Source organism: Triticum aestivum, chromosome 5A (genome assembly GCF_018294505.1).
Source record: "Triticum aestivum cultivar Chinese Spring chromosome 5A, IWGSC CS RefSeq v2.1, whole genome shotgun sequence".
Lineage (NCBI taxonomy): Eukaryota > Viridiplantae > Streptophyta > Magnoliopsida > Poales > Poaceae > Triticum > Triticum aestivum.
Window position 1 is genome coordinate 127,170,343 of NC_057806.1, and position 18,517 is coordinate 127,188,859.

Genomic DNA, 18,517 nt, shown 5'->3' on the forward strand with positions numbered 1-18,517 from the left:
ATCAAGTTCAAAAAGGCAAAGGTATGAAAAGAACTCATGGTGGAAGAGAAAGAGCACATGATGATGTCCAAGAAGGACATGGATCAAGACCAATTGCAATGGTGGAAGGACTACAAGGACGACATCGCGGAGAGGAAGAGGATGTTCCGTGTTGCGTCCTCTACTTTTTGAGGTGACACTCCGATGAGTAGTTGTGGTGATGGCGGTGTGCACGACTCCACCGGTGCCCATGGAGATGCTTGATGGAGTCCGCATGTGGTCTAGGAGATGGCGCCGAGGTGCAACTTTTTGATGATGATGCCGATGAGAGAAGGAAGATGATAATTTTATGATGTAAACTATTAAACCATGCATCAATGATTGTCATTTGATAATTTGTTTGGAAGTTGATTGTGTTTTTGTTGTCATAAATTGTGAAATGTCAAATGATAGATTTAAAGGTTGGGGTCGAGGCAAAGACTGGAACCTTCAAATCCAATCCTTAAATCAGTTTAAGGGTTGGGTTTGAGGATTCTAATATTTGCTTCTGTTTTTCAACTTTTAAAAGTGTCAAAAAGTGACACTTCTTAACCCTTAAAACTGCTTTAAGAATTTGAGGTTTGTGGGTTAAAGTTCGCCCACCGCGATGGCCTCTCCGCCCCGTTAAGCCACTTCGCACCCGTTTGAGCGCCTGCCGCCTTGTCGTCTCCACCAAACTCAACTAGCCCACCACTCCCCCTCCCGTCCGCATCTCGCCACTCCCCCGCCTCGTCCCTGTCTCCGGCGACCTCTCCGGCGGCGGAACGCTCGCCGCATGGAGCAGTAGGCCCAGCGCCGAAGCTATCTCCTTGCCCCTGCGCCGTCTGCGGCCATGGCCAACTATCTGGCGCAGTTCCAGACCATCAAGTCCTCCTCGGACCGCATCGTCATCGCCGGTATGCCACCTCCTCTCTTCACCCTACTCCTAACCCCTCGGATCCCATACCTACCATGAACCGCGCTCTCCCGTGCGCTGCCGCGACTCGCAGCATAGCGCGATCTGCGCAGCCGGCCCGCGTGATCTCGGGGCCACGCGGGAGGGTTGCGCCCGATCGGGCGGCAATTGGAGATGAAATGGTGATATTTCTAGATAATATAGCTGAAATGGTGGTTACGGGCTTGCTGTGACATCTTGTTGAGTGATATTCATGGTGGTGTGAGGGCTGGAGGGTTGTGTTTTGTTTCCTGCTGGTCGCATCTCAATTAGTGACAAGTAAGGTTCGCTGTGCTTAAGCTAATGGGGAATGAGTGTTGTCTCCAATTTCCAATGTGGCCAAACAATCTGCATGAAAACCACATAATGCACCAGCATATTGGCACAAACCTGGTTCATATGTAATTTATCTCAAACTGTTCGCACCTGTGTAGTGTTGGACAAGCAGATGCCCATTGGTATAGTCCGGAGGCATACAATGAAAGTTGACTAACACAACTAAGGGTGCGTTTGTTTACAAAGTATTTTTGCAGTTTTCAGGAAATACTGTGGTTTCTGAAAAAAACTTTGGTATTACATACTTTGAGGTGTTTGGATGAAACAAAAACAGAAGTTTCATAAACTGCAGTATGCCAAAAACTGTGGTTTTTTGCAGTATCTAAAAAAGTGGTCTAGACTCCTTTTTTCTAAACAGAAGTGAGAGAAGTTATTGAAGAGAGCGCACTTGACGTCCCTGTCTACGTTGAGATAAGATCAGATGCATGCGATCACTCTTTCCGTTATCTTGTTAGCGAATCTTATTCTATCTCCTAATTAATAGGCGAGTCGGTTAAGATTACCTTCTGTTAATTGGTGTCCCAAGCACTTCTTCTGGTGATTGCAAGTTGCAACGCTGCCGGGCGGCATATACATTTGAGATGGTACCGGTGGATGGGAATACAGCACTAATTATTTGTAGTTATCTTGCACACTTTTATCGACTCGTTGGTTGCCGATTACTTCGGAGCGAGTACCACATGTCTCAAGCAAAGATTGATCATGGAGTAGATTGATTCATCGGTACGCAGTAGGTTGGCTAGCTTGCCGATTGATTACAAGCTGTGCACATACACGCACGAAGAGTTTTGCCCCTGCTGGGTTGCACTCGTACAGTAGGTGACGTGCACATAGAAGTGATAAGTCAATCTGCTACAGAGATGCGGATGTGCTGACCTTCTGCATGGCGGCTGTTAGCAGACGCTAATTAGTCTGGTCATGTAGCTCCTTTAGTTAGCTGAGTTAGTTTCATCTGTCATCCTGTCTTATAATCCGGTCAAAACTGTAGTATAAGAACACCACCCAAACACCTGGTAGTTTTAGTAAAACTGAGAAAAACCATGGTTTAAAGAAACTGTAGTATTCTTTGCCCACACATCGAAATACTGTGGTTTTCAATTACCACGGTTTTCTAAAAACTTTGTTGCCAAACTAGCCTAGCTTCTCGCCGCACATGCTGACAAAATGCGAGATCAAATTTGTGTATTTGTTGTATAAATTCCTTCTCATACAGCAAATGATCTTTTGTGACAGTTGAGGATGTGAGTGACTTGTGGCTCAACGTCAAAGATAGTTTTGAGCAACGCTTGCCAGTCAAGAAAGCCTGTCTCAATAACAAGGCGAGGAACCCTGTTCTTGTGGAAAACCTACCAGCTGAGTTTATACAGACAACTGATTCAAGGCTGCGTAGTCGATTTCCGCAAGAACAATACTTGTTTTGGTTTCGCGAACCATATGCTACTGTTGTTCTTGTTACTTGCGAGGTACTTCTCTCCACATTTTTAAATATCATGCTGCATGCTGCTCTTCCTGATTCTAGCTTTAGATAACATCACTTGTCAAATGGACCATGACTTTTTGCCATTCTTCATATATATGAAATGTACAGGATCTTGATGAGTTCAAGACCATTCTTAAGCCTCGCCTCAAATTAATTGTGCAAAATGATGAGAGAGAATGGTTCATTGTATTTGTGTCGAAGGCCCATCCTAGCAATGATCAAGCAACTAAGATGGCAAAGAAAGTATACGCTAGGCTTGAGGCCGATTTCAACACTAAAAAGAGAGAAAGGTATTTCTTTTGCCACGTCTCCATAGTGGAGTTGGCAACACTCGTATCTGTGTGCTGAATATTTGTATGTATTTGTTGTTTGACTGCAACATGCGTCACCTGTCATCTTGCATTGAATTTTTTATGAGGATGCCTCCATTTATGAATTCTCAAGGAACTCCTTTTGGGGTTCTCGGTTCAGATGTTACTGCAAATAATACTTAATTACATGCAAATTTAAAATGCCCACCTATGATATAGGTGCTGCAAATTTGATCTTCATGGACCTGATGATGAATTCTGGGACGATTTTGACTCGAAAATGGTGGACTGCATAAGAAACACATTGGATAAAAGGGTTCAGTTCTATGAAGAAGAAAACCGCAGGTTAAGTGAGCAGCGATTCACACCAATATGGAACTTCTGCAACTTTTTTATTCTGAAGGTTAGCAATGGAACCATTTCTAGTGCTTATCAATTGTTGTTACTTATTTCATTCTCAGTGGCACTGTGTTCCTTTACGTTTGTGTGGCTTTCTTGAGCTTACACTCTTATTTGTTCAGGAAAGCTTGGCATTTATGTTTGAGGTGACTAACCTTCATGAAGATTCACTCCGTGAATATGATGAGCTTGAACTATGCTATTCAGAATCAGGTTTTTCTTCAACTTTGATCTGGGGCAGTTATGTTGCATTGAGTTTTGAGCTTCATCTCTAATTAAACTTGCATCATCAAAGGATTTTCTTTCTAATATATCAGGGTTCAGGGTAAGGTGATCAAGACTCAAAAGTCATGCGTTTTTTCATGAACTCAGAGTAACTCCATACATCTATTCATAAGGTGTATGCGATTGCTTTGTAGTTTGTAGGGGTAGGACAACGTTAGCCAAGGCTAATGGTTGTGGTTAGCCACTGCTGGTGGCAATACAGAAAAAAATAGCGCAAGGGAGTTATAGGGGTACCGAAGAGAATTTGGGGAAGATGGATTTTTATCATTGCTTGAGAATAAAATGTGCAATGCTAACTGACCTATATAGCATTGCAGAAGTTCGAGAACTAGGCAGACATCCTGGCAAGAAAAGTTAGGCCAGAGTCCAGGGGAGAGATTAGGAGCGAATCCAGTTTAGAAGAGTCCAAACAGTCCTTCCCAAACACGAGTTGTATTTTTCGAGTTGTAGTCTGTCATGGTAGTGGTAAAGCTGCTGCCTTGTGACCATGAGGTCATGGGTTCAATTCCTGGAAACAGCCTCTTACAGATATGTAGGGAAAGGCTGCGTACTATAGACCCAAAGTGGTCGGACCCTTCCCTGGACCCTGCGCAAGCGGGAGCTACATGCACCAGGTTGCCCTTAGTCTGTCATGGTAGAATCTGCCTGCAGTGCAGCAGTGCTCTCCCTTTTGCAGGTCTGATTCCGGTTGTGTCCAGCCAGTTGGTTCTTATGCGCCAGTGTCATCTTGTTGCTTTCTCCGATAATGTTGACCCCAATATGAATCTGGAACAGTCCTCATTTCCATACGCTAACAATAACTTGTGCTGACAGAAGTGCGACACAGGTTCCTCATTTATGGTACATGTAGTATGGACCGTAGATTAGAAGTAGTTTGCCTTGAGGTTTCTGAATTTGTATTACTATATAGAGACATTGAACTGAGCTTCTTATAGATGACCAGTGATGATCAGTTAGTTAGACATTGCTTATTAGGACACCGAGGAATAACGAGCCAATGTATGGATGAGCATATGACCAGTGGCTCCATGAGCCAATGCATGAAGCCTAAACAGCCCCTCTTAACTCCTCCTAGGTATGCGTAAATTATCTAATATGCAAAGTAAAATGAAACAGAGTAGCATGAAGACCAAATATGATTATAAATGATTGACATTATTTCCAACCATAAACTTATAGATCTGTTTGTGGAAGCTTGCTTGTTCTTTCTGGAGGTGACTGTGAGTAACTATTTATTTGTCGACTCTTTGGCACGCTTTTCTTTGCTTCAAATACTATAATGGTGATGTCATCAACTAATTCCTTGTCTTCTATGTTAAGAAAAGAAAGAGTGCTACGTTTTGACATAAAGCTTACCCATGCCGCCAGACTTTTTTGGAATATTAAGTTTCCTGTATATGTATTTTATAAGATAGTTTGCTCATTAGTGTCCATATCATTATGTTTGCATGGATGCAGTAAATCTCCCAGGGAAACCTCGAGAATTTGGAGGACTGGAAACTGGTGATGATCAGGCTGCGCTGCTAAATCCAGGGTTCAAAGCGTTGACCCAGATTGTTCAGGATGACGTGTTCAGGGAATTTGAGTTTAGGCAATACATATTTGCTTGCCAGGCTAAGGTATGTGCATAATGGATTATTCGTTTGTTGAAATAGTTTGTGCAATATTGTACAACTGCTTAGTATTTTATGTAAGTATGGAAGTACCTCGATTTATTGCTTTATTTTGTAGCAACTAGAGTTACACAATGTTTACGATTAGGAGAGGAGCATGAAACAATAATAATTACTTGTAATTTAGCACAAGCAGTCAAGCATGAAAGGACTGACACTTATTTAATTAATTAGGAGAGGGGCATGCTCTTGTTGTGCTCAAATGGATCCTGTCATATAGAACTACAACCCCTGGCGTTTTAATTTATGCTAAATTTGTTTCTCATACAATTCATTATTAATGGTTCTACGACAACTTACAATTAAATAGTATATTTATCATTTATTTGATTTCACCTTTTCAGTTACTATTTAAACTGTCTCGACCAGTTGAGGTTGCTGCAAGAGGATATGCTTTTGTTGTCAGCTTTTCCAAGACGCTAGCCTTGCATGAGGTATGTAACCATGGCTTCACTATTTTTCTCCTCGCCAAGAATTAAATATGTTCTAGGAAGACTATCACCCTTTGCAAAATACTACTTTTTTAGTAATCCTGAATGTGTTTTCCCTTTTCCTTCAGAATGCACTACCCTTTTGTTTCCGCGAAGTATGGGTGATAACTGCTTGTTTGGGTTTAATTAAATCCACAAGTACACAATATGATGGTGGAGTTGTTGCTATTGATTCAGAGAAGGAGTTCTATCGTCTTCAGGGTGACCTTTATTCTCTCTGTCGTGCTAAGGCAAGTTTTAATAATCATCTGTCTGCAGTTTGTAATGGTTTGAAGTTCAAATGGACACCAGAGAATGCAGTTCTTGTTTGGTGTTTTGTTGGTTTATTAGCTTCTTGCTGCAATCAGATTAAATGTGCCATCAACTCCTTTTTGCTTATCTTTTGGACTATATTTGCCTAATTCGCTGAAAAACATGCAAAACTCTTTGCTTACATATTACTCTTGATGGATATGGCAGTTTATGAGGCTTGCTTATTTGATTGGTTATGGGGTTGGAATAGAAAAAAGTCCAGTCAACAGGTATAAGATCAATGTCACTATTTTATATTCTGAATTCACCCTTCCATCCAGTTTTGCGTTCGAACTAACATGTTTAACGTACCTGCAGTGCCTCATTAAGCATGCTATCTTGGCCAAAGCCAGCTACCTGGCCTTCGATTCCACCTGATTCATCAGCAGAAGTAATGGCAAAGGAGAAGGCAAGCATTTTTCAGCTTTGTATCATGCCTTCTTATTAGGTTTCATCTGCATTTTTTTGGTTCTTTTGCATCAAAAGTCTATTTCGCTCTTATGTGGTCTAATTGGGCCATACCCATGCGAAGTGACAACATCAACATGTTAGAAATCAGTCACTAAATCTAGTCGCCCCTTCCTCTAATATTGTATGCTCAAAAGGCAAATCTTTCTGTACGAAATGGCATGAAATGAAGCATGGGATATGGAAATAGAAAATGCTATTCCATGCATCCATGTTAGGGATCAATACCATTTTCAGTTTTTTGTTCCTGTGAACATGCAATTTTTCATACACGGAAACTTCAGGTTCATCACTAGTATAATTATGCATTTGGGTGTAGAATAATAGTAAAAGAAACTGGAGATGCCAAATCCTGGAGTCGGAATATGGGAATTCTTTTAAGGCTCTCCCTCAGTCTTGGACAAAGGAAAATGCTTCTAGTGTTTAGCTGCTTATATTGCATATTTCATGCAAACTCTGGCTTAAAGTTGTGAAATATTCTCCTTATGCAGACAATTCTTCAAGCAAAAGCAAGAGAAAAGCTCTTTGACATTCAGAGGAAACCACTGCCATTGGAACCTTCTTCTCTTCTACGTGAAGCTAATAGGCGTAGAGCTTTTCTTTCAGTTGGAAATTTGTCTGAATTATATGATCCAGTTGATGGGTACGGGCAGCCATTTCTCCCATTTATGATGCATTTATATCTGGAGTGGGGAATTCAGCATAAACTGTTGGGTTGTCTTATTCATATATGTGTATATTTTTGTCTGGACAGTTCAGGTTTAGGTCCACATTCAAAACTTTCTCCCAACAAATCTTCTTCCAACTTGATGACAAGAACTATGTCTGGGCCAGCAACCTCTGAGACTTCTCTACCAGTTGATCGGCCCATGAGGTTGTCAGAAATTCATGTTGCTGCTGAGCATGCATTGAAACAGACGATATCTGATCCTGATTTTATGACGTCACTTTCATCACCAGAAGAATTTGAGGTGTTATATTTATTCAGCCACAGCTCGTCATGATAGATTCTTTTCTTACTATCCTGTTATATATATTTTGGAATACTTCAATTGTACTTTGCCATTCTGCTCATTTCCCCCCTTAATCTATTTTAAAATTAGTTTGTTGAACTAATTAATTTTGGAGACACTAATTGAATATCATGTTATTTATATAAATTTTCCCCAAAACTGCAACAGTGTTTGTTTCTGTGTTAACAGAGTAGATATATGGAGCTTACTAAAGGCGCAGCTGACAATTATCACCGCTCTTGGTGGAAAAGACATGGAGTTGTGCTTGATGGAGAGATTGCAGCTATATTTTTTAAGCATGGGAATTATGACCTGGCTGCAAAATCCTATGAGAAAGTGTGTGCTCTCTATTCTACAGAAGGCTGGGAAGAACTGTTGGCAGATGTTCTTCCTGATCTTGCAGAATGCCAGAAGATTCTTAATGACGAAGCTGGTTATCTGGCTTCCTGTGTGAAGTTACTTTCTCTTGAGAGTAGCTTGTTTTCATCTAAAGAGCGGCAGGCTTTCCAGTCAGAGGTTGTTCGGCTTGCTCACAGTGAAATGAGGCATCATGTACCCCTTGATGTTTCATCATTAATTACATTCGCTGGAAATCCTGCTCCGCCACTAGAATTATGTGATGGTGATCCTGGTACACTATCTGTAGCAGTCTGGAGTGGCTTCCCAGATGACATAACACTTGAGTCTCTCAGTTTAAGATTGTCAGCTTTCTCTAGTGCAGATGAAGGTCTTAAGGTACAGTTAATTTGCTGTTACATTATCAATTACTTTCTGTTTTTTCCTTGTGGGATGTAGACTTCTTGTTTAGTCTGATACACTAGTATGTTTCCAATTCAAATCCAGTTTCATCATTGTAGGACAACTTTCAGAAGTAATTGCACATATGTATTTTGCAGTCACCTAATCAATGAATGATGCCATGTCGTGCAGGCAATAAGGAGTACAGATGCACGTATTCTTGTACCAGGTAGAAATATTATCACCTTCGACATTCCTCCTCAAAAGCCAGGTTCCTATGTGTTGGGCGCTCTCACTGGACAGATTGGCAAGCTGTCATTCAGATCACATGGATTTTCTCAAGATGGTCCAGTGGACACTGATGAATTCATGAGCTTTGAGAAGCCAACAAGACCTGTTTTGAAGGTAATGCATTAAAGTTAGCTGGAGTATTATGACAAATCAGCCCTGGTGAATCATGTCAACTTGCCATAAGTCAGCCAGCATTATTTTCAAAATTATAAATAGGCACACTTAAAATAACAGGATAAACCTTTCTTATATTTAGTGTGTGCGCGTTCTATCGGGTCTGTCTCACTTTTTGTGTGTGTGCGTTCACTCTAGGTGAGAAAACCGAGGGCTTTGGTTGATATTACTCCTGCTGTATCATCTGCGTTGCTTATGAATGAACTCCAGTGGATCGGGTTGATTGTCAAGCCTATAGACTATTCTTTGAAAGGTGGCATACTGCATATAGATGCCGGTGCTGAACTAAAAATTGAGGAGTCTCAGATGATTGAGATAGAAAGGTACAGAAGCGATGGGGAGCATTCTGGTCCTATTGATGCTTCCAAGGCATTATCAAGGCCCACTGATACTGGAAGGGTTGAGAAGGTTCCTATAGAAAATGGGAAGATAAAGGTTGAGAAGGTTCCTATCGAAAATGGGAAGATAAAACTGCCAGATTGGGCTAGTGACGTGACAACGCTTGTTTGGTTCCCTGTTCGTGCTATCGACGATACAATTCCAAAGGGAACATCCCCAGGTTCGTATGAAACAGATAACATCAGGTATAGTAGTGTGTTTCAGGCAGTCAGTTGACATTTTTGTTGTCTTTATTTGTTCAGCATCCCCTCAGAAACATAGCATAGTAGATGGGATGAGAATGATTGCTCTCAAGCTTGAATTTGGAGCTTTCCATAATCAAATATTTGAAAGGTACCCTCAAGTATCTGTGCTCTCACTTCGTTATTTAGATATGCCAAGTAAAGAAATACCATTGTGATTGCTTTCCAGGACCATTGCCGTACATTTCACTAATCCATTCCATGTGAGCACACGTGTTGTTGACAAGTGCAATGATGGAACTCTACTTCTGCAGGTACAGTTCTCATGTTTGCACAATTGTTAGCTGATACATTGTCAAAAAAAGCACATAAAATATGCTCCTTCATCTTGTATTAGGTGTCAGCAACAATGCTGGCAGCTCTAATAACATATTTGAACAAATGCATGTATCAATTGGTATTAATTTCTCTTGGATTATTGGATCCCAATTTATGTTTTATTTCGTGTCCAGGTAATATTGCATTCTGAAGTGAAGGCTACTCTGCATGTAAAGGATGTATCATTGGACCTACAAGCTGGATTTGAGCACCTAGGCAAGGGAGATGGACGTCCTTCTTCGAGTTTGTTCCCTCTGGTTATTGCTCCTTCTTCCAAAGCTGGAATCTTGTTTGTGATACGTTTAAGTGGCACAAAAGGTATGTCTTCTCTAGGAAGTCCACTTCTCATCTTAAGCTGACTTGCAATGGATGATTGCTCACGTCCTGTTACTCCTTGCTACGACTATGAGTCGTATACTTCATTATGGCAAAGCTAACCACGAAAACTATAGTTTGGTGGCCACAATGAACATCTAAAAATGTCCAACGTAAACTCCATTTTCCAACTTAAACTTGAATCACCCATTTGAACTTTCACATTTTCAGACCTAGATGAGCTGGAACAGGCTGACAGCATGTTGCATATTAAATACGGGATATCCGGTGACCGAGCAACCGGAGCACACTCTCCAGTTCCTGTTAAACCTGATGATTCTGAAGAGCTTCTATTCAAGATTTCACTCAAACTGAAGCGCCCTGTTCTAGATCCATGCCTGGCAGTTGGATTCCTTCCGTTTTCTACCGATTGCCTGAGGGTTGGTCAATTAGTTAACATGAAATGGCGGGTTGAAAGGCTGAAGGACCTGGAGGAAGCATCTCTGTCTGACGTAAGTCTGCAGAACATTCCTTTCTTGCGTCCCAGTAGGCATCACTTTTATGTATGCAGATGCCACTGGAAACTTTCTTCCTAACGCTTGAATTCTATTTCGCAGGATGAAATACTTTATCAGGTGGACGCTAATCCACAGAACTGGATGGTTGCTGGGAGGAAAAGCGGTCACATTTCATTCTCAGAAGCACAAGGTCAGGATCTAGACACATCTGCGGTTCAGTCCATCTTTATTTAGCACCAATTCACAATTATCGTGTGCACCAATATAACAGTAGGCATCCATTTCACCCACAGGATCAAGGATCGAGATCGCCGTGACATGTGTCCCGCTGGTGTCAGGGTACGTACACCCGCCACAGCTAGGCCTGCCCGACGTAGGCGATGCGAATATCAGCTGCAATCCAGCAGGCCCCCACCTGGTGTGCGTGCTTCCTCCCACTCTCAGCACCTCCTACTGCATACCGGCTTGATTCATGAGCCATCTCCGTGCCATTACGTTAGCTACTTATAGAGGCCACCATTTGAGATTCAAGATGTTCTGTTTTTGCCTGGAGGCTATTCTTTTCTTTCTACAGGTTTACGTGCACGGTGTATATTAATTGACTGGGTGCGAATCCGAATTCTCGTGATGAGCTGGGGGTTTAACACTCAACATTTGCATTGCCCTGAGTAATGAGTTGGGAGTAAGGCATTTGCGTTTGCGCTGTCTCCCTTTGAGAATGCTAGCGTTACTGCTGCTTGCTTTGTTCTTAGTCACTGCTACTCACTAGACGGTTTGTTTTCGAGGAAAGTCGAATGAAGCAAGTGCAAGGAGCTCTCGTTTCAGCAAGCAGAAGAAGCTCCTTCGTTAAGCTTTTGATGTAAGTTTTGTGGCTGACAATTTGTTTCAGCAATCAGAAAAAGTTTGCTCGCCAATCCCAAAGTAGGCGCTTCCTCCAGTTCTTTTTTTCTATATTGCGCTTCCTCTTGTTCTTGCAACAACAATCGTTTTTTTAAACAGAGGCAAAAGATTTGCCTCATATATTAAATAAGAGAGAGAGTTTGTTACAACACACACCCAAGTTACGGCATGACAATTATTCTCGCAATAAAAATGACCCTAGTTTCTTTGCCCCCGCTTTGATCCAAAGGTTTGCCTCGTCTTCAATGATGCTGAGCAAGATTTGCGGAAGTGTGCTCTTTTGCCTGAACACTCTTGCTTGTGCTCATTCCAGATTGACACTAGTAATCGATGCATTTGCTTTTCTGTCGGTGATGCCCATGGTGCATGTGCACCAGGCATGAACGGAGTCAAACAACAACAACCGTTGAGTAAGACATGCAATTTGTTTTGCGCGAAACAACAACAATCTATTAAATTTCAGCAGTACAAGAACCCGTGTGAAAAATGGACATTACAGAAAGGTCTCCAGCTCAACGGCACCACCTGCACAACACCCCCAGGAGCTTCGCAACAACGAGCCTCGCTGCAGAGTCAAGAGACAAAACTTCACTGCACCAGTGCCTTCCCCGGCTTCTGCACCACCCAGCAGGACGATTTCCACGCCGTAAACTTCACTGCACCCGTGCTTCGGACCTGCGTGGTAACATTTTAAAACCTTGTCATTCTCCTTAACGACCACGTTTCCCTGGTTCCAAGCATGACCATTGAGGCTTGAGCTTTCTTCATTGACCTTTGCGCTCGGGCTTAGCCCAAATGATCGTCTGAATGTTGAGGCCTAGCGCCTGCAAGACCAATGTCAAAAATTATCAAGGCGCAATTAGCACCTACTGCCAAGCATGGCCATCTTAAGACATCTCCCAAACCACCCACAACTGTTCATCAGGTCCACGAAGCGGTTTGGGCATTTGTTTTCGCATAACCCAGACACAAAATGGACGCGTTGTGACAAGGTGTTCAACAACGAAAAATGGCAAAGGCCAGCCACGCATAACAAGGTCACCATCAACAAAAAATTGGAGATGTCATTTCAATATTTCATCCATTTTTAAATTATGTTTGCATGAAATTCATTTATTGTGTTCAATTTGCTTATTTCGAAATGTAACATGGCCAGCTTCCTTGCACATTTCCCTAAGGCTGATGAAGTAAAGGCTTTCTTGGATCACAGGATTTGCAAAACAAAGGAATAGGAAAAATGAAGGATTTGATTGCATGACACAGCCAATTCTATGAGCATGCTTGGATACGTTTTAGTCCCATGACTAAAAGTAGTGGGATTAAAACTTGCTAGTCTCACCCATACTTGGATCCAAGTACTAAAGAGACTAAAATCTAATTATTGAGCATTTATTATCCTTCAAACCCTCCAATCCAGAACTAAGGAGAGGAATTAAATGAGGAGAGAGAGAGCTAATACATATTTTAGTAGGTTTCCCATGACTAAAAGATTTTAGCCTCAAGACTAGTCCTAGCCTCTCTTTAGTCAGGGGTGCTTGGAACTTTAGCCTCTAAAAGAGACTATTTTTAGTCAAACTAAAAATAGTCCCTTGTATCCAAGCACCCTCTAGAATTTTTTTCAGAGGTCGGTCCTCATGCGATAAATTCCCGTAGAATCAGCACCTTGGCGACAAATATTATACTCCAATTATTTTCACACTGTGAGTAGTAGTCAAGATTTTAGAACATTTTGTTAGTAAAATTAATTGTTCAGTGATAAATTATTTACAGAACCATAAGAGGGGCATATTTTGCCTGGGTTTAATGTTGATTGCTCAGAGGTGATATCGCTCTACATACAGAGTAAACTGCTAACAAGCCATTAACATTTATGAAGCAAATTTGATAAAAACTCAATTCATACAGCCCTTCCTCAGTTCAGGTCTCCAAATCACTTCATCACCGGACAAAACTAACTTTGATTGCTCACACAAAGTAAAGTAACCACAGAATGAACCGAATTACAGATCAAGCAGCAATTTGATAACGCTGATTCGCATGAACTGTCAAGCAAGCTTTATTCCACCATGAGTTGGATCCAGATGAGACAGCTGGGAGACAGAGGTTGTTGGCCGTGGCCTAAAATCGAGAAGGGAGGGATGACAGGCGCAGAGGGAGATGTGAGCGGCAGCGGACAGGACAGAAATCACAGAATTTAGAGAGCCTATATTCTAGATTTCTATCACATCCAGCACCGCCACCCACCCCTCCATCTGCACCGCCACCCCTCTCCCTCCTCGATTTCATTTCACCCACCAGCCAACCACCGCCCACCTCCAAGCTGTATGCAGGGGCATCTCCTCGACACAAGCGGCTGGATGCAGAGCAATTGGGGTATTGCAGGCGAGCAGGCGACGAGGAGGTCGGCAAAGGAAGGGAAAACAGGAGCGCACATATAAGAAACAAAAACAGGATCGGGCGACGCGGATGTTAAAAATGTGCCAGAAGACAATTGCTCAAACAGCTGTTTAATGTTGGCTGGAGTTACGGTTACTCTACAGGGTACCAAAATGTTAACAAGCCATTCATTCAGAGAAGCAAATTTTATAAAAACTCAAATCTTTCAGCGTTTCAGTTTCGATCTCCAAATCGCTTCCACACCTGCTATGACAGCGCATCAGAAAAACGGAAGTATTTAGTTTGATCATCACCTGACAAAACTGACATGATTGCTCGAACAACCAGCCAACCACCTCCCACCTCCGAGCCGCATGCAGGGGCAACACCTCTAATCCAGCTGCTGGATGCAGAGAAGACAACAGGTCGCATGGGCGACAAGGAGATCGGGGAAGAAAGGGAAAACGGAAGATGGAGGCACACGAATCTCACGAAACAAAAACATGCAAATTTGTGTTGAGATGTGCCAGAAGACAGGTAACACGACACGGTTTGATTTTGCGTCGTGCTGTTTAATGCTGGCCGGTGTTTCCGTCCGTCTATGCTTCCCTCTACGGGATGACCAAACTGATATCAACAGGCCATCCTTCCAGGTGTGAAGCAACAAACACAAAACAGTTTTTCAAACGCAAAATGCAAGCGGAAAAAAATTGAAATGCACCGATATAATAAGCTTTTCCTCAGTTCAGGTCTCCAAATTGCTTCCACACCGCGCCATGAAATAGCGCATCAGAAGAACGAAAGTATTTAGTTTCATCATCATCGGACAGCTTTAGGCATTAGATCTAGCACAAGATAAAACAAAAACAGAATCTCGAAAAGAGATGGTCCCTCAGAAACATTTGCATAGATGTATCAACAGATTGGTATTTTTCAGACAAGGCTGAAACTTAAATTTTGTCCAGTCATCGGGAGGGCGAAAAGTAGTCCAAAACTTCTCAAGCAAATAGCAAAAACGAGAACCCCAGACGAGCAACAATGTCGGGTTGCTTCTTGGCTCAGATCCCTCTGGGTGATAATATGGATCTCATCACCGTATGAATCAGGCCACTACTTTAACATCACAGGTCATCACCGGGATCCGCGAACAACCAACCCCGATCCATGGGAAGGAAAAGAAAACAAAATACGTACAGAAAAATCAAACGGCAACCAGATGCAGTCTCCTCAGTTCAGGTCTCCAGTTCTTCCACATTGTGAATTTCAGAAGAACGAAAGTATTATTTAGGTCATCATCGGAGAACGAGCAGGGCGAGAGAAAATAAAAGCAAATCGAAGCGAAGCTCGTGCCGAATCGAGAAGGAGAGGCGGAGATGCATAGGAGGGAAAGATGGGGGGAAGAGAGATAGTGGGTCTGGCGGCTGGGTTTGCTGGGTGGTTAGGAAGGAGGATTTCTTTTGTATTTATAGGCTCCCGGTTAGGGTTGGGCAGGTTGCCTGCGCCTCCTACGTAATCTGCACCGTCCGATCTCGATCTCGGCGGGGCCGGTGTTTCCCGTTGCAAAACCTGGGCACACCGTCTCGTCCTCCACCGTGCCTCTGAGCTGCCGTCAGATGCTAATGGGACATTTCCATCCCCTATTTTTCGCTGGGCCTCATCTTTACCCTTAGGCCTTTTTTGGTTCATAATATAGGATTATTGTAGGAATAGGAATTTTATAGGAAATAAGATGACGTGTATCTCAAATCCTATGAGTAGGAATAGAAAACAAGATGTCATTTGGTTGACACCAAAGGAATTTTTCCATTAAGTCTAGGCTCTTTTTTATTTTCCTATGAAATGTGGAGGATAGGAATCAATCCTATGTAGGAATAGGAATCCATTCCTATAAACCAAAGGGCTCTAAAGGAAAAAATCCCATAAGAATCCTATCCTCTAGAATTCCTATGAAATTCCTCTAAACCAAAGGAGGCCTTATTTCATTTGGTGCCTTTATAAAAATATCTCTCCGTGCCGTTTTCCTCCGGTCAAAGATGTTTGACCATCAGATGGACGTTTTCTCGACATAGTTGCCCTCCTGTGCATGTGCCACTAACATGTGGGACCTAACTTTTCAGTAAAAAAAGAAAATAACTCTCTCACTCACAAGTGGACCCTAACTAAAAAACTCTCTCACACACAATCTCTCTCTTTCTCTCTCTGACTACTGGGTCCACCGGGATTAAACTTAACCCTAAATAGACTCTATTATAGATGGCAAATTAAACAAGGGGGTCCCACGTCTCATGGAGTAAGGATTTAGTTAATTGGTTAATTATAACCCTAAAGTAAACACGCCACGTCGACTCACTGGCGGGAACCAAAATCGACGGCGGAGGTGCATCGTTTGCTCGCTGCAGGGCACAAAATTGCACGTATGCTGGTGGTGGTTTTGGTAGCAGCGGTCACCCGCAGAAGGGTCGGCGACAAGGTTTGGCGGCGACCATGGCATGGGTTTGACAGACACGATGCTACATGGTGAACCAAGGCGAGCTAAGGGCGGGTTTGCTTCCTGGCGATGTTAGGAGCACACCGACCTGCTCAGATGCGACAAGTTCGAGCTCTAGCAATGGTGGCGATGAGTCATGGCAACGACGACTATCTAAGCTTGCGGGGACTGTTCCTACGGCTCAAAATTGAGCATGGGGAGATTGGAAATGAGCATAAGCTCATGCTGATGCGTCAGAACAGGTTAGCGAGCCCGGAGAGGGCTTGACGGCTACAAATCAAACGAGGCGACAACCATCAGTTACGAGGAAAATGAGCACGGATGGCAGCAATTTCGGGCAGCTCGGCTTGAATCCGCGGGCAGGGAGGGCTAAAGCATCACGAACCGGTGCACGCCTCCATCATTTTACGTTTTAGAGTGTTGGTCATGTATTAATTGTAGTTAATTAGTTCCGCTAAAAATGGTTAATCTCTTTTCTTAGTTGAAAACAAAATAGTTAATCAGTTTAGGCATGTGATACATCTAATGGTTGGGTTGGGGAGTTGGTTTTGGTAATTTTGTGGCCCATGTCAGTCCATCCGCGGCGTCGGAAGGAGGCACAACAACCGTGTCATGCTTAGAGGCACGGTAGAGGAGTCGATTCCCTCGTCTTTGGCCATGCCGAATAGATGATGATCTCGGAAAATTTAGCAAAACGGATTGGAGAGGTCCATGAAGTTCTGATTAAGTTGCCAAGTGGATATGTTGGGGAGTTCATCTGAGTAAGAGTGAAGCTTTGTAAGGGCATATTTATCCCTAAGTGTTTTGGTGATTGATGACAACGCATTTGCGGACTAATCGTGTGCCTTGAGTATTCCAGACACTTCATTGCTAGGCACAAGACGGTTGGGTGCCCCTCGAAGACTGATGAAGACGGCGTCTTTTATACGTTTCTTTTTGGTGGATTTGAGTCGTAGAAAAGTCGTACTATTAAGAGGGGTCCGTATTGGAAAGGTTTGGGTGGAATCATCATGTACACGTCTCCTTCTTGTCCCCTCCTTTTTCCTTGGAGCTTTCTCCGTTTTCTTGCCTCCCTTGTCTGGCTGCTGTGGTTGGTCGCGGTAGTACTGCTCCAGGAAAGCGGTAGTACCGCGCGGTGGCGCGGTAGTACCGCAGATGCCCGCGGTAGTACCGCTCCCCTGGAGCCGCACTACCACTGCCCACCAGGCTAGTGCCGCCCCTTCGCGGTAGTAGGGGCGGATATAATTTTTTACATCCGCACCTACCGCGGTAGTACCGTTTTCGCCACGCGGTAGTACCGCGCTATGCAGTCAGGCAGTAGTACCGCCCCTCGGTGGTACTACTGTGACGGGTTTTTGCTACTTCCGTTTCTTTGCAGAAGTAGGCACGAAAGTTTTCCTTTCCCCTGGCTGGGGCTTTTTGCCTTGCGGTAATACCGCATGGGGGGCGCGGTAGTACCGTGCTTGCGGAAGTACCGCCCCTAGTTCCTGCGCGTCTGTTTATCTTTACTATCGCTGGGGTTGCAGCAGTACCGTGGGTCGGTACGGTAGTACCGCACAGTCGTGCGGTAGTACCGCTTGGTTGCAAGCAATAGTACCGCGCGGCCTTGTGGTAGTACTGCTGGCCAGGCGCGGTAGTACCTCCATTAGTGCTCCAAGCTCCATTTTCGCCTGATCTCACTCCCTAGCCGACCAAACTTGTTGATTTGCTCGGGAGTGGTTGAGAAGCCCTCGATCTACACTTCCACCAAGAGATATTTGATTCCCCCACTAATCCCTTGCGGATCTTGTTACTCTTGGGTGTTTGAGCATCCTAGACGGTTGAGGTCACCGCGAAGCCATAGTCGATTGTGGTGAAGCTTCGTGGTGTCGTTGGGAGCCTCCAATTGAGTTGTGGAGATTGCCCCAATCTAGTTTGTAAAGGTTCGGTCACCGCCTCCAAGGGCACCAATAGTGGAATCACGGCATCTCGCATTGTGTGAGGGCGTGAGGAGAATACGGTGGCCCTAGTGGCTTCTTGGGGAGCATTGTGCCTCCACACCGCTCCAACAGAGACATAC

General features: G+C 43.4%; 1 protein-coding gene, 1 long non-coding RNA gene, 2 other non-coding genes and 2 pseudogenes across 4 annotated transcripts; 1 reads left to right on the forward strand and 5 right to left on the reverse strand.

Annotated features, from left to right (window-relative positions):
* The first annotated feature begins 649 nt into the window (after window positions 1-649).
* LOC123102599 (trafficking protein particle complex II-specific subunit 130 homolog) lies at window positions 650-11,413 on the forward strand. Its single transcript, XM_044524001.1, has 21 exons — window positions 650-914; window positions 2,522-2,751; window positions 2,877-3,058; window positions 3,299-3,482; window positions 3,601-3,691; window positions 5,222-5,382; window positions 5,781-5,870; window positions 5,996-6,157; window positions 6,387-6,448; window positions 6,537-6,627; window positions 7,178-7,329; window positions 7,441-7,657; window positions 7,889-8,434; window positions 8,630-8,842; window positions 9,041-9,461; window positions 9,544-9,634; window positions 9,713-9,797; window positions 9,996-10,179; window positions 10,408-10,688; window positions 10,794-10,884; window positions 10,988-11,413. The coding sequence occupies exons 1-21, from the start codon at window positions 851-853 to the stop codon at window positions 11,161-11,163; spliced, it is 3,774 nt and encodes a 1,257-aa protein (XP_044379936.1). The 5' UTR covers window positions 650-850; the 3' UTR covers window positions 11,164-11,413.
* Window positions 11,414-13,455: 2,042 nt separating this feature from the next.
* LOC123102600 (uncharacterized) lies at window positions 13,456-15,399 on the reverse strand. Its single transcript, XR_006449076.1, has 2 exons — window positions 14,285-15,399; window positions 13,456-13,947 (listed from the first exon to the last, which is right to left on the reverse strand). It is a non-coding gene; the product is annotated as an uncharacterized lncRNA (long non-coding RNA).
* Window positions 14,199-14,289, reverse strand: LOC123109206 (uncharacterized; annotated as a pseudogene).
* LOC123109406 (small nucleolar RNA snoR137) lies at window positions 14,490-14,635 on the reverse strand. The gene has a single exon (XR_006452637.1). It is a non-coding gene; the product is annotated as a small nucleolar RNA snoR137 (small nucleolar RNA).
* On the reverse strand, window positions 14,705-14,800 carry LOC123109201 (uncharacterized; annotated as a pseudogene).
* On the reverse strand, window positions 15,192-15,273 carry LOC123109199 (small nucleolar RNA Z159/U59). The gene has a single exon (XR_006452498.1). It is a non-coding gene; the product is annotated as a small nucleolar RNA Z159/U59 (small nucleolar RNA).
* Window positions 15,400-18,517: the final 3,118 nt, after the last annotated feature.